This window comes from Diabrotica virgifera, chromosome 8 (assembly GCF_917563875.1).
Source record: "Diabrotica virgifera virgifera chromosome 8, PGI_DIABVI_V3a".
Classification (NCBI taxonomy): Eukaryota; Metazoa; Arthropoda; class Insecta; order Coleoptera; family Chrysomelidae; genus Diabrotica; species Diabrotica virgifera.
The window spans coordinates 213,811,822-213,828,761 of record NC_065450.1 but is presented as its reverse complement, the minus strand read 5'-3'; the positions used below and the strand labels follow the sequence as shown (position 1 = coordinate 213,828,761).

The window sequence follows — 16,940 nt, the reverse complement described above, 5'->3', positions numbered from 1 at the left end:
TTAATTAATTTCCACCTATTTTTAATTTATACTAACACTATTTTTTTTTACACTAAAATATAATTTATACAGTATGGTGTAAATGAAAGGAATAAATTCGTTATTTCGTTAACTAGCGACATTAAGGAAAAATCTCGAAACAAGGTCGTTTTATGATATTTTAGCATATATATCACATGCGTGACGTCATCTATTGGCCGTGATGACGTAATCGATAATTTTTTTTAAATGAGAATAGGGGTCGTGTGCTAGCTCATTTGAAAGGTTATTCAATTCTTTATTTAGTAATGTAAACATTAACATAATTATTTATACAGGGTGTCCAAAAACAATTTTTTTAATTAAATTAATTGACAAAAAAGAAGAATGTATGTAATTTATTTAATACAAAATACTTTTTACTGTTATCAGAAAACAGAAAAAAATGTTTATTTGAAAAATAAACACTGTTTTTCGCTTAAATTCAATGTTCAAGTCAGCTCCCGCTAGGCACCTGCTTTTTGAAAGTTTGAACAATTAATTTAAGCGAAAAGCAATGTTAATTTTTCGAATAAACATTTTTTCCTGTTTTCTGACAGTAGTAAGTATTTTGAATTAAATAAATTACATACATTCTTCTTTTTTTGTCAAATAATTTCATATAAGAAAATTGTTTTTGGGCACCCTGTATAAATAACGATGTTAATGTTTATATTACTGAATAGAGAATTGAATAACCTTTCAAATGAGCTAGCACACGACCCCTATTCTCGTTTTAAAAAATCATCGTTTAAAAAAAATCACGCCCAGATGGATGACGTCACTTGTGTGATATATACGCCAAAATATCACAATTTAAAAATAAAAATCGACGTGTTTCGGGATTTTTCCGTAAAGACGCTGGTTTACGAAATATCGAATTTATTCTTTCATTTGCACCATACTGTATAATACATAATATTTAAAATTTGTCTATTTAAATACACTGGTCCTGTTCCCTCGTCTTCACCAGAAAATTAGAAGATCTTGTTTGGAATAAATAGAGGTATTCCGGAGACATTGAGGCGGCTATAGAAACTCTGTTCCTAAATGTAGGTAGTCACACACCTCCACAAACAGTGGTTTACCTGGGAGTCCGATTAATATTTAGTGAGGCATTGACAGATAGCTAATGTAACAGCGTACATCTATGTAGGTCATGTTATAGGTCACATAATTTTCTTCTTGTCCTTCCATGGTCCATTTTTAGACATAAGTATGCTTCTCCTAACTCCTTCCATCGATGTCTAGCGATGTGGCCTGCTAAGCTCCATTTGAGTTTTTGTTGTGATATAATTGACCTTTTTATATGAAGATATATAACTACGAACATTGCCCTTTTCCTTACCTTTCTGTGGTGGCTAGTTTGTTCATATTTGCCTTAGTTAGAGTCGAAGTTTGACATCCAGATCTCATGATAGGAAGCATACATTGGTTGAAAACTTTGCTCCTTAAGTATTGAGGTATTTTGCGATTCTAAGTATTCAACTCCAAGTTTTCCAAATCCTGCCAATGCCAGCCTAGTCCAGAGATATAAGATTTTTCTCGTGACACATCCCCCTCCAGGCCGAAACCAAATTTTTTGAGTAGTATGAACATCTATATTAATAACCTTTATGTTTCCTGCAGCCGATTTTGATGAAATACATAGTTATAAATAAATGAAGATCAAAAACGGCAAATTTTCGCTTTTTTCGTCTATTACTAAAAAGTGAAGCATTCTAAACAAATTTGAGAAAAAGATACTCATAAATCATATAAAAAACTTCAATATGACGTTCGCTGAATATGTCTATCCTTATTTGTTGCTTAGAAAATTGCAAAATAAGTAATAAATTTTGAGATTTTATAAATGTTCATAACTTATGTAAAAATTAAGTTAGAACCTTCTTATTACACGGAATGCTGAGACTTCTTGTGCTTAAATTATATTTTAAATTTCAAAGCAATTGGTCAAATAGTTTAAAATTTATTTAATTTGTTTATCGCAAATTCATTTTTTTGCAACACTATAAGTCAGAAAATTATGAGGTTACAGTAATACTTCGGACAGTTTATGAAAGAAGATTATTTATACTATTAAGGCCCGGTTTTTCAGTGAGCGGTTAAAATTTTGGTTAGCTAACCTAGTTTAAATTTTAACCAATATTTTAACCCTTATATCGTTTTTCAGTGCTTTATACCAAGATGTGCAATTCTATAGATTTTTGACAGAAAAATAAACAAAATAGAATTTCATAACCTATTTTATAAATAACAAATAACATAACATTACAAAAATGATTAATGCATTCAAGTTCCGATTCTTCATCTGATGATGAAGATATAATCAAGAATATAATAATACATAATACAATATTTCCCCGCGATAACACAAAATGTCATAATTTAACTAACCTCTTCTGTCAGCAAATATAGATAAACGTCTGTCGGAAAATTCGGAGTTAAACCACCTGTGATAGCGAGTATCGGTTAAAATCTTGGTCAACTTAAACGGGTTTAAGCGATAACTTAGTACTGAAAAACTGATTAACCATAAAAATTTCGGTGACCGAAAAATCTGGGTTAACCCAGCACTGAAAAACCGGCCCTAACTTAATTAAAAAAAAAAAAATGACAAAAAGTAATACATGTCGATTTTTTGCTTACTTATAAACAATTAGAATAACTTTTTAACCGTTACCCGTAGAAAAATTATTTTTTCATATTTAGAAAGACTAAATTTTTATACATATTATTTGTAGAAAGAAAAACAATTGTTCTACGACAATTAGGGACGAAGTTAGCCCCCCCTCCCATTTTTTTAATTCACATGTTCTTGCAAAATAATTTTGCAATATTTAGAATTATTTGTTGTCAATTTTTTTTAATTAAATTAATAGTGTAAATCTTCTTTTTTCATAAACTATCCAAAGTATTACTGTGACTTCATCATTTTCTGACTTAGGTGTTGCAAAAAAATTAATTTGGGATAAACAAATTAAATAACTTTTAAACTATTTGACCAATTGCTTTGAAATTTGAAATATAATTTAAGCACAAGAAGTCTCAGTATTCCGTGTAATACGAAGGTTCTAACTTAATTTTTACATAAGTTATGAATATTTATAAAAACTCAAAATTTATGATTTATTTTGCAATTTTCTACGCAACCAATAAGGATAGACATATTCAGCGAACGCCATATTGAAGTTTTTTATACGATTTATGAGTTTCTTACTCTCAAATTTGTTTAAAATGCTTATAGGTTTGGATCCCGCGTATGAAAAAAAGTTGATTAATAGCAAGCTGAAAATTTGTTAATAGCTAAAGGGTGTCTAGTCGGATAACCTTTGATATATGGGAACACTGGAACAGGGGCAGTTTTAATTGTGTAACAGGTTAAAAATTTGGAACGGTCAGACCACGAAAACGACACATTTATTTTGTCCGACAGAACAGACTTAAACTCTCCGAACAGAGATTAAACTCTCATGCAAAAATCAGACTGCTATTTATCACCTGTCATAATTCGTGTCATTTGGCATATTCTACATGTTCCGCTCATTAAAACGCCCATTTTTTGATAAATAGCAGTCTGATTTTTCTATGAGAGTTTATTCTCTGTTCGGTGAGTTTAAGTCTGTTCTGTCGGACAAAATGCATGTGCCGTTTTCGTGGTCTGACCATTCCAAATTTTTAACCTGTTCCACAATTAAAACTTCCCCTGTTCCAGTGCTCTCATATATCAAAGTTTTTCCGTCTAGACACCCTTAAGCTATTAACAAATTTTCAGCTTGCTATTAATCAACTCTTTTTTTCATACGCGGGATCCAGACCTATTAACTTTTTGGTAATAGACGAAAAAAGCGAAAATTTACCGTTTTTTGATCTTTATTTGTTTATAACTATGTATATCATCAAAATCGGCTGCAGGAAACATAGGTTATTAATATAGATGTCCATACTACTCAAAAAATTTGGTTTCGGCCTGGAGGGGGTTGACGTCACCAACAGGATATTTTTTTCCTTATTTCTCTGAACTAGTCTTGCTATTTTAGTGATTCTCTGCACTTTGGTTCCCTTTGTTAAGTTTAAAAATTTTGCATAGGTAGATGTGTTCTTGTTCTCATTGACATTTACAGTTATGCATCTGGGGTCCTCTTTGTTTGTCATTGTTTTGTCATATTCATTAGTAGGCAGATAGATTAGGAGCTATTCGCGAGTCCTTCCACCATAGTTTGTAATCATGATGCTGTCGGCGAATCTGAGGTGGTTTAACTTCTTGCCTTAACGTTAATGCTATATTTTGACCAATTTGTAGTTTTGAAGACGTCTTCTAGGGCTAGATTAAACAGCTTTGATGATTATTATGTTGTCTTGTCCAACTCCTCTCTTAATGGTGATGGGATATGCATTTTCTTCTAGTTGTACTATCATAGTTGCGTTTTCATATATATTATACAGTGATGAGCGCGCTAATAACCGGTAAAATAGCTCAAAAGATGGAAAACATAACATATTGTGAAACAAAAAGAGATGAAACTAGTGGAGCTGGAAATTATCGTTATAAACATATTAGGTAACATTACATTACATAGTTTCCAATCTTTTGACGTCTGTGACAGGAGTATTTTATAAAATTCTACTGTCACAGTGGCAGTTGTCATACTCCTCTGATACGTCTAAAGGTGGGAAACTATGTAATGTAATGTTACTTAATACGTTTATAACGATAATTTCCACCTCCACTAGCTTCATCCCTTTTTGTTTCGCAATGTATTATGTTTTCCATCTTTTGAGCTATTTTGCCGGTTATTAGCGCGCAACCCTGTATATTAATTGCCTATACAGTCAAACCCGCTTATTGGAATAGCCTTCGTGCCAAGCAAAAATATTCCTAAAACCGGGATATTCTAATAACCGATCATTCGTGGCTACTAGAAACCTTTCGGGTCCTCAAATTTATATTCCTTAAACCGGGATATTCCTTTAACAGGTATTCTAATAAGCGGGTTCGACTGTATCTCAAATATATTCTAAAATTTTTCAAAGCTTGTTCCATGGTCCACACCATGGTACAATCAAATGCCTTTTCATAGTCTCAAAAGCAAAAAGTATGGGTAGTTGGTACTACTGAGCTACTCAATCCGTCCAGCACTTGCCAGAGGTGTAGTATATAATCCATTATAGTCTAAAATAAATTGAAAGACTTTTTACCTTTTTAAGAATTGACCTTTTAATTCATGAAAACATAGTATTGTTAATTATGTAAAAATCATCAAAATGACAAATATTGTGATTTGATTGCTTTCAGGTTATAAGCGAAAAAGAACCGTCTTTGATATGTTACAAATGTGCAGAAAGTTTCAAAATGTTCTCAGAAGTAATTAGTATGGTAAATAACACTGAGAAATTGATAAATTCCTGTTGTACTGATAAACATATCACCAATACAGAGGAAGCTTCCTTGGACTATATACTTTATGGACACAGTGGTGAGTATTCGATATTTTTGTCTATTGATTTTTAATTTTTACCTCAAGATTAATTTTAAAGTCATTCAGTTCATATCGAATTTGGCTACTTAAAGCTTTCGACTCATTCTCTGGAGTGTTCATTACTACATACTAAGTCTCCTAGAGACAGGTAACGTACATTGCATTACTTCTGTTTATGTAAGATTTTTTAAGTTATAGCTGGATTAACAAAAAAACTCAGGAGTTCTATATGGAGTATATGGTTTTAAAGAATCATTTTAATTTAGAGTTTATGTATATAATAAGGTAAATTGTCTTTAAAAGCCTCCATTTAAGAAACCTTTTTAAGTTTGCTATAAAACTTTTAATATATAGGTTTAGTATATATAGGCTATAGTCTTTTAATATGGTTTTAGATCACAATATTTAGAGCTAGCCATGCTCTGGGATACATTCCCAAAGCTTGGAGAAGGGCAAGGGTGGCGTTTATTCCCAAACCAGGAAAAACAGATTACACCTTAGCAAAATCCTACAGGCCTATAAGTCTGACCTCATTCATGTTAAAAACCATGGAAAAAATCTTGAATGAACACATCAAGAAAAACAATTTAAATGGAAATCCACTGCATCAACGGCAATGGGCGTATCAAGCAGGGAAATCAAGTGAAGCAGCCCTACACAATCTAGTTTCGGAACTCGAAAGGAGTCTGCATCAGAAAGAAGTCGCCCTTGTTGCATTTTTAAATATAGAAGGTGCATTTGATAATACCTCAATCGGGTCTATACAAAGCGCACTGGTGAGGAAGAAAATCAACAACACAACATGCAAGTGGATTATTCAGATGCTTCAGAGCAGAATAATATCCACAGATACGCATGAAGATACCATAAATCGGAGGGCAACTAAGGGATGCCCTCAAGGCGGTGTATTGTCACCGTCATTATGGAACATAGTTGTCGATGATCTGATTCATGGGCTAAGCGCCCAAGGAATCTGGGTCCAAGGTTTCGCAGATGATATCGTAATAGTAACTAGGGTAAAATTTCCCAGCACTGTTGCGTATCAGATGCGATATGCCCTTCACTACACAGAGAACTGGTGTCTGAAAGAGAACCTCTCCGTGAACCCTTCTAAAACTAAACTGGTAGCCTTTACAAATAAGAGGAAGCTTACTGGATTGAGTGAGCTGAAATTATTTGGAGAGGTACAGTATTTCTCATGATCATCTTTCAGTGCGTCACAGTTTTTCGATTTCTTTCTAACGCATTAAATTGTTGTGACAGAAAAAAAGGCACGTCGGTGATCACATTTCGTCGGTGACATTTTTATAACATTTATTCTAGTTATTCTAGTTGTCGATAGATGGCGCCATAATAAAAAAATAATTTTTTTTAATTAGGTAATAATATTACAAATATAATCTGTATAATTTATAAGACTATACAAATCAACGAAAATACCATTTTATAAATGCAAGAAACACATTTGATTTGTTTTTATTCCAAATTGAAAATAAAATGTGACAACTGTCAGATTGAACTAAAATGTCATGTTAGAATAAATGTCATAAATGTGTATTATCACGGACTTACCCTTTTTCCTATCATTTGTTACGCACTGAAAAATGATCATGAAAAGGACAATACTGGAAAGAACCAATGAGGTTAAGTATCTAGGGGTAACCCTGGATTCGAAACTCAATTGGAATACTCATAATATTACCAATATAACCAATAGGACTAAGCGACTCTTCTGGAACTGCAGACGAGTTGTAGGTAAAACCTGGGGATTGAAACCAAAGGTGAGATGTTGGTTGTACACATCAGTGATACGACCGACAGTCACTTATGGGTCAGTACTCTGGTGGAGAAAGACGGCTTTGCAATCTTGTGTGACCACTCTCACCACCCTACAAAGACAAGCGCTTCTAAATATAACAGGAGCCTTGAATAGTACAGGAACGGCTTCATTAGAGGCTATCACAGGTCTCCCTCCGCTGGAATTATATATTTCGGCGGTAGCCTTTATGACCATCCTGAGACTCAAAGCAAACAATACTTGGAGGCCAAATTATGTATTGAATAGCCACACAAACATTTCTGGGACTATACTTGAGGAATCCATCTTTATGATGAACTCAGATATGATGACACCAGAACTAATTTTCACTGAGAAGATTAACACAAATATACCATCTAGAGAACAAAAAGTCCCAAATATTAATGGGGACTTAATATGGTTCACTGATGGATCTAAAACTGCCCATGGTACTGGATCAGGAGTCTTTGGGCAAACATGTAACTATAATAAATCTTACAGTCTAGGTCAACATACAACGGTGTTCCAGGCTGAAGTTTTTGCTTTGGTGGCCTACATTGATGAAATCATTGATGAAGACCCTAAAGCTAACAGAATCAACATTTACACAGATAGGCAATCGGCTATTCTGGCTGTAAAGAACCCTCTCACCAAATCAAAACTGGTGAGAAACTGCAAAGATCTCCTCAATAACCTGGCAAAAGACAATAAAGTGTCTTTAATATGGGTGCCGGGTCATGAAGGGGTGCATGGGAACGAACGAGCAGATATGTTAGCGAAACAAGGCTCGAGAGAAACTTTTGAAGGCCCTGAACCTTTCTGTGGCATCACTAAAGATGCTATGAAAAACGAGGTTCAGAAATGGCTGATAAAGAATCATCAAAATAAATGGAGAACCACTCAAGGGCAAATCCAGACTAAAAAAATAATCAAGAATATTGATAAAAAACTCTCGAACAGTTTGTTGAACCTCAATAAACGAGAGATCAAAACGGTCACTGAAATGGTGACTGGACATTGCCATTTAAGAAATCACCTATACAAACTAGGTAAGGTGAATGAACCATGGTGCAGAAAGTGCGAAATGGAAGAAGAAACTGCCATACACATACTATGCCATTGCAGTGTGCTAGGTGATGTAAGGCAGGACTTCACTGGTCAAATGAGGTTTGAACCAGAAGATATCCTAAAACTACCAATAAGAAAACTGTTGGCCTTCGTTGAGGCCACAGGACTTATTAAAGTTTAAGGAGAAGAACAGGGTTTGGTACAAAGGTCTTATGACCAAGTGCCAGAGACTAACGAGTTTCGCCTGAGTTAAGAAGAAGAAGAGAAGAAGAACATGGTTTTAAAAGTACCTCCACGGCAGCTTTAAAATCAGTTGCTTAAGAAAACAAAAGTTTTAAGAAGGTTTTTATTTTTGGTTTTATTGACCTCTTTCAGTGTGGACCATTTTATGCTGAAAGCGGTTTTATTGCAACATTAAAGTTTACAAAGACCAAATGGTTTTAATTTTAGTTTTATTCTACAGTTTTAAAGCATACTTAAAATACTTATAAACCCATTCGGTGCTACTTGGGCTGGTATAAAAATTTTAGCCATTCTTTTTTATTTCTTGCCATTCGTCTTGCTTCATTCCAAGTGGTTCCTCTTCTTACCAGCAGTTGCCCAACTGTTTTGTCCCAGGTCATTTTAGGTCTCCCTCTCCTTGCTTCCTTCCATGTTTTGGCTTCCCATACTCTTCTAACCTGTCGTTGGTCTTCCATACGTTGGAGATTAATACCGGTTTAATATTATATAAATATTTTAATTTTTTTTTATTTACGACATATTCGAGTGAGGGGAAAGTCAATTATTATTATGGAAGTTATCATTGTTGTCAAAACTTTTTCTGCAAAGTAGTAAGCCATATTTCTGGTCGATTTTATTTGACATTTATGTGCAGATGAATGGTAGTAATTCATAAATTTATCTTTTAAAAATAATTCTCAATCATTTTTAACAAAAGTTAAACCTATCAATGTAAATAAATATCACAACATGAATTATCATATTTATTACTGTGATAAACATTTTTAATATGAATGTAGGTCACGCATCTCTCAAAACATTTGTATTTTTCTGTTTATTGTCGCTGATATGCATTTTTAGTTTGTATAAGTTTGTAATGGAATATAACACAGTGCATTTTACTACCGAAAATCACATTTTACAGTCGTTTGGTAATGTTGAACGTCTGTTTAAAAAAGGTTTATAGCTGTACGAGGAGTGGCTATTAAATAACAAAAATGATGTTTTTTCAAGCGGTTCTTTAAAATTTATACATTTTGCAATATTTTACCGTCAGGGAACGGACTATAGCGAGAAATTGAAAATTTAATGTTTGTTGTTTAAACAATAGCATGGGAAAACGTGCAAAAAATGGAGTTCCTCCTTTAAATTTTTTCGACCCCTTCACATATCTTATTATCTGACAGTCTTCATGTCCCACCTAGAAAAACTTGACGTTAGACATTTCTGTCAGTGTTGAAAGTCTTCTTGTATCAGCTCCTTCAGGATGGGTGCTGTTTTCTCTTTAACAGCTTCAGCGGACTCATCTTATTGCTTTTAATGTAGATTTCACTTTAGGATACATATACAGGGTGTTTCATTAACAATTGTCCATATTGTAACTGGAGAAACCTTAGCACAAAATACGAAGATTTAACCCAAAACACTTAAATAAAATATTCTTCCTTACCGAGATACATAGTGTTTTATTACAAATGCTCTAAAATGATTTTAGCCCATTGTTAAGGGGTTACATAGGTCTCGCGGGTAAAAAAATGACTTTTAAAAAAAAATATATCTCGAAAACTAAAAATTATTTTTATTTATAATTGGAACATGTAAAAGTATAGTACTTAAGGTACTCTCAAAAAAATTTTCAGCCAAAAATATTCATTTTTGTAGAGTTGACTGCAATTTTTCGATAACAGCCCTTTTTTTGCGGTGGGCAGCATAACTAAGTCCAGTCTCATCTGAAATCAAAAAATCAAAAAGTTTCTTGTAGTTTATACCTCTGGCTAGTGAATGAACGAAGGAATTTTTATTGGGTGAAGTTGTTTTTGTTTTATAAAAAAAAACTACTTTAAAATTGGTCATTTTTGAAAAAATGACAAAAATTGGGGTCGAAAATGTGTTTAAACTTATGTAAAATCTTCAAATTTCGTTTTTTTTTTAATTCCTTCGTTCATTCACTAGCCAGAGGTATAAACTACAAGAAACTTTTTGATTTTTTGATTTCAGATGAGACTGAACTTATGTAGTTATGCTGCCCACCGCAAAAAAGGGCTGTTGTCGAAAAACTGCAGTCAACTCTACAAAAATGAATATTTTTGGCTGAAAATTTTTTCGAGAGTACCTTAAGTACTATACGTTTACATGTTCCAATTACAAATAAAAATCATTTTTAGTTTTCGAGATAGAATTTTTTTAAAAAGTCACTTTCTTTTACCCGCAAGACCTATGTAACCCCTTAAAGCACCTTTTAATATTTTTTGTTCAAACTTGACACACAGTTTACACATGCTAGGGTACTTTAACTAGTCTTAAAAGATAGTTTTCGCTGTTACCAGAGGCGTGCTGTAGGGATATATACTTCCTTTTCACCCCTTCCCCCTTACAATCTACGCCACTGTCGTAATAATCATTTCAGCATGTTTTTTTTATTCTTCGTTACTTTTTACGTAAATATAATCCTTTGTCTCAATGCGATAGAGTGAGTAGTTTTCAAGTTATTTGCGTTTTAATGTAATGGATTCAATAAAATTATGTATTTTAAACACCATAATCTTTTGAATGTAGTTTAAAGTACATAATCTTATGGAATCCATTATCTTTAAACGCAAATAACTTGAAAACTACTTACTTTATCGCAATGAGACAAAAGAATGATATTTATATAAAAAGTAACAAGGAATCAAAAAACATGCTGAAATGATTATTACGACAGTGGCGTAGATTGTGAGGGGGGAAAGGGGCGAAAATGAAGTATATATCCCTACAGCCCGCCTCTGGTAACAGCGGAAAACTATCTTTTAAGACTAGTTAAAGTACCCTAGCATGTGTAAACTGGTTTAATCGGTAACCATAGGCTAAAATAATTTTAGAACATTATTTGTAATAAAACACTCTGTATCTCGGTAAGAAAGAATATTTTATCTAAGTATTTTGGGTTAAATCTTCGTATTTTGTGCTAAGGTTTCTCCAGTTACGATATGGACAATTATTAATGAAACGCCCTGTATAAGTCACTCCCCAGATAACAATATAAACTTGTTTCAAACTTGCAACAAGTTTGATACATCAAACATGAAGCTTGCTGCAGGTTTGCCATGGCAACTTTGCAAACTTGCTAGTTACAGTGTGACAAACTTGCACGAAGTTTGTTTTTTCAAACTTGATACAAACTTGATATAACAAACTTGTTGAAGGTTTGTTTTTGTTTTGTTGCATGAAGTTTGTTTTTTCAAACTTGATACAAACTTGCTTAAGGCTTGTTTTGACATACTAGCCACAATTTGAATAAAACAAGGTGAATAAAAAATACAATACCATTTTATAAAACTATTTATTAATCACTCAACTAAAATACAATATATTGTCTAAAATTATTTATTGGAACTTACATTAAACCCGTTAGCTTCTTAGATTCCGATTGTGTTCCGATGCTCAATTTTGTCTATCAGCTCTGAAACAAATAAAAGAAATTGCTATAAGCTCTTGATGTGTGAACAGAATTAATATTTGCTATTAAAAGAGATAAAAAGATGTTAAAGTAACAATTTTACAATAAAACCTAAAACTTATTTATATATAATATATTATAAATATAATTTATTTTAGATAGTATGTAAATACAGCTAGAAGCTATGAAAAACATAAAAAAACGTTTCCTCGATTTCACCAAAGCAAAAAGAATACCAATCTGTAAACTTAGTAAACTTCAAAATGAAGCTTCAGCTTAGTAATAATAATTAAAGTAATAGTCTCGGAGAATTGTACGGTAAATTTATGTTAAAAACTCAAAGAAAAATATAACATACGATAGGACATAACCACAAATTATCACCGCTTTGCACTTGGCAGGTTACTTTCCCGTGTTGCCAGCTGTCGAGTAAGCTTTTTACCTCAAGTACCTCAACGTACCTTAAAAATTCCCACTTTTATGATAAAATTCCCTCCTATCATCATCATCTTGGTGCTACAGCCCTTAGAGGGCCTCGACCTTCTCAAGCTTTCTACGCCATTCTGTTCTGTCCCTTGCTTGCATTTTCCAGTTGCCGACTCCGATCTTCTCGGCATCCTGTGTTACCCCGTCCATCCACCTCAGCTTTGGTCTACCCCGTCTTCTCATTCCCACGGGTTGCGCTGTTAGAATCTTTTTTATCATGTTCGATTCAGGGGCCCGGGCTACATGTCCTGCCCACTGCAGGCGGTTTCGCTTAATTATAGTGATAATATCTTTTCCACCAAACGTATGCTTGTAGATATTCTGCAGTTCAAAGTTATATCTACGCCTCCATATTCCGTTCTCACAGACCGCTCCGAATATCTTACGTAGCACCTTTCTTTCAAAAATCGACAGAGCGGATTCATCTGTTTTAGTTAGCGTCCATGCCTGTGATCCATATGTGAGAACGGGGACTATCAATGTTCTATACAGCCTTATACGAGTTTTTTGAGACAGACGTTTGTTAGCTAAGTACTTTGATAGACTATGTGTTATTATTGGGACTGATGTGTTATTATTGGGGTTAACCGATGTCCCTAGATATATGAACTCTTTGACCGCTTCGAAGTTTTGGTCATTAATTATTTATATGGGAAATAAGCCACAATTAAAATGAAAAAAATAATTTTATTAACGTTTCGACGCCCAAATCGGGTGCCGTTGTCAAAATACAAAATACTACTACTTTTAATACTTGTCAAAATACAAAAATGCCACAAGGAAATAGCTTCAGAAGTTTTGGTCATTGATGATTAGATCTGCGTCAACATTTCCAGCTCTTGTGTTTGTATTAGTCGCCATGAATTTTGTTTTATTTCGATTTATATGTAACCCCAGTTGTTCTGCTGCTGCTACTAGCTCGGTTAGGATTTCTGCAGTTCTCGCTCTGGTTCTTGTTATAATGTCCACGTCGTCTGCATATGCTAGAATTTGGACAGATCTGTTGAATATTGTTCCCCTGCTATCTATATTAGCGTCTCGTACGACTTTTTCTAATGCTACATTAAAAAGTTGACACGCCACCGCGTCTCCCTGCCTTAACCACTATGTATTTCAAATGGGGTTGACGAGTCGTTTTGAATTTTTACTGCTGATATCATCTTCGCCATTGTCACTTTTATCATTCATATGAGTTTTTTGGAATTCCTAACTCATTCATAGCGTTGTAGAGATTTGGTCTTAATACACTGTCATAAGCAGCTTTAAAATCGACAAAAATATGGTACATATCTATGTTAAACTCTTGCGCTTTTTACAGGATCTGTCGTAGTGTAAAGATCTGGTTAATGGTTGAACGTCCACGCCTGAATCCTACCTGATATTCTCCTAGAAACGTTTCGGTATAAGGCTTCAATCTCTCGTGCAAAATGTTTGCAAAAAATGTGTGCAAAATTCTATCCTATGCTCCTATTTAAAAAATCTGTGAGAATATATTGAATTATTTTCAAATATTTTGATTTTTTAAAAATATTTTACAATTTGGACTAGAGCAAAGATTCCCTTATAAGTTAACTTTTTCCCTTTTATGTTGAAAATTCTCGCAAAAAGGGAAATTTTCCTCCGGTGGCAACACTTTCGTTAGCGTGGGCGTGACATCAGTCAGGGTACCGAACAAAACCGAACCGACCGTAACGTGTAAGTCAACCAAATAGATGGCACGCGTGACGTGGCTTTGCAACTGTAAGTTTGCAGCAAAGTTGCTACAAACATTCATCATTTTTGTCATAACAAGATTGCAGCAAACTTGACTCAAACTTGCCTCGTCATATTTGACGCAGCAATTTAAAATCAAAGAAGAATCAAACTTGCCACAAGTTTACATGCTATCTGGGTTGGCGTAAAATCCGATAGATAATGAGGAATGTGACAATTGGTTAGACGCCTCTAAAAAGACATCACCACTTTTGCTTGTTTAAATTGTTATGTAAAGCTTTCTCTAGGTATTTTTTGTTAATTTCTACTGATCCACCAATCACGTGAATACTTAAATGCCTAAAACGAGTCTCCGAGTTTTGATTATTGTCTGATTGTTATTATTTTTAGACGATTTAACCAAAGACTCGAATATAATGTTGTTATTGGGTGATGATATGCTGTTCCTGGACAGCGAAAGCGAGTCCAATAACCCAGCCAACACGTCGGAAGACCCTACAAAGAAGATAATGCAGAAGATTATCGAAGAGGACGTCGACCAGTTCTATAAGGAGAAACCCGATTTTGATCTTCAAGAGAATCTTCTAGCTGACAATGAAACGGACAGGTAATTTTCGATTTTTTATAAATATTTTACTAACGAGATCCACAATTACACTGACCGGCACAAAAAAACGGCCACTCCACAAAATGGGCCATTTTTGATGTCTCGAATTTCCTAAACCTGTTGTCCGATTTAAGTGATTTTTTTTATATGTTACACTTCCGGTTTCTCGATAAACGCTACAACGCGACGAATAGTTCTGCAAAAGACGTCATAATGAACCGCAACTTTACGAAATTCTTCAACAAAATCTTCAAAAGCATCTCGGTTGGAGTAAACCCATTCTCCTTTAATTCTTTGGCCATTTCTAAAATATATTTCGAGCATAGATCGCTTTTGTTTTTTCCTGAAAACGAAAACCATTTTCAATAATACTTTTGTTCTACTAAAACTTGAAAAGTCAAAGTTGACGTAAACTGACAAGTATATCTGAATTAATGATAGACATGCGCTGTATAGCTATGTCTGTCCTTGAGAGTTCACTATTCGCTGTGTGCAAGTACTTGGAGGGGATACGAGAAACGATCGTGCGCAAGTAGTGGAGAAATCTTGCACTTTCTTAACATATGTCTTAAATAATTCATTTTGTTAATTGAAATTGTCAAATTGACGTTTATTTCATACCTACTGTCATTGAAAAAAATGGGAGTTCGCAAATGATGTGTTATAAATTGTAAAAATTATATGTTGCTCCATAATATTGATATGATATGCAATTATTAAAGTGAATTTAATTAATGGTATTTTGCTTGTAATACAACGTTTACGTTTTAATAACATAACCTCAATCTTACTTTTTCTTCTTATTCTTTTTTGAGCTATGGCCTTGACAATTATCCAGTAACCAGGACTAATATAATTGGCCAATATAATTAAAAGTGCTAAAAATGTTACTGAGCTATGAAACCAGATGTCGCTCTTTCGAACTTGCACGGTCCCAATTATGACAATAATTTTGGATCAGTTGATATATTTGTTGATTTTGTTTAATCTTATGTGTTTTGTTGTTGAAAACTGGTCACAGTTTATGAAATTATTATTTTTGTTCAATGTTTTCAAAATTCCATTACGTATCATATCTATTTGATTCAATAGTAACGTATCTTAATACTTTAGCGAACAAGGGAACATATTCTTCGGCGTACCAACTCACCAACTGCTGATTGCGGACATGGAGGGTGCTTTCCAAAACAAAACGCGCTACAGGAACGTGGAACCACCTTCGTTGCGAAATTCATTTGAAACCGAAGAGTCTTCTCTGTCTCCTGGAGCGTTGAGCGATGCACAGTACTATGAAGAAGAAGAGGAGGATGCCCAAGAAGAAGACGAGGACGAAAAGAAGAGCGAGAGGTATGTTTTTGTTACATTATAGTTTAATATAATATTGTTGAGTTTGTTGTAGGAATAACTTTTAACTGTTCGCTTTTCGTTGGTAAATAATTTTTGATAAAGTAATGATACATTTCTTGCGGAGATTTTTTACTGGATAATAAGTATTTTAACAACTAGCCTTGTTTTTCATAAATACAGGGTATTTTTAATAAGAATGGCAAACTTTAAGGGGTAATTCTGCATGAAAAAATAATGGCAGGTTGTTATACAGGGTGTCCAGAAACTCTACCGACAAACGAAGACTGGAGATTCCTCAGATAATTTTAAGACAATTTAACAAAATTCACCTAGTCCGAAAATGCTTCCTAAGGGAGCTAGAGCTTTTTGAAGATGGCGTCTTGTAATTAGTTTTTCTTAAATACCTCCAGAACGCTTCTAGTTAGAAGAACGAAAATTGGTGCACATAATTCATCTTCCAGAGATAAATCGATTTCATCCATTGTGAATTTCTAGTACCAGTCATAGGCGTCCGTTTTGGGTGGGGCAACGGTTATTTTATCGCATAACTATTTTGTCTTTATCTTTTAAGCGTTTTTGATACTGGATTATCAAATTGTGAGGTATTCTAGTACTAAAAGGTACTCTTACTTTCAGTCGGTTGGACACACCGTTTTCTAGAAAAATCGATTTAAAAATTTTTCGTTTCTTGAATTTGAAATTTTTTTTTTTTAAATATCAAAGAAAAACAACTGTGTATTTTACCAACTGAAAGCAAGAGTA

At 33.8% G+C, this 16,940-nt stretch overlaps 1 protein-coding gene across 1 annotated transcript in view; it reads left to right on the top strand.

Moving 5' to 3' along the window:
* Positions 1–16,940, top strand: part of LOC114324546 (uncharacterized) — a 33,202-nt gene that overhangs the window by 5,102 nt on the left and 11,160 nt on the right. The window contains exons 3-5 of the mRNA XM_028272401.2: positions 5,315–5,495; positions 14,615–14,831; positions 15,945–16,178. Of these exons, the coding sequence (XP_028128202.1) occupies positions 5,315–5,495; positions 14,615–14,831; positions 15,945–16,178 (632 nt within the window). The remainder of the gene's footprint in view (positions 1–5,314; positions 5,496–14,614; positions 14,832–15,944; positions 16,179–16,940) is intronic.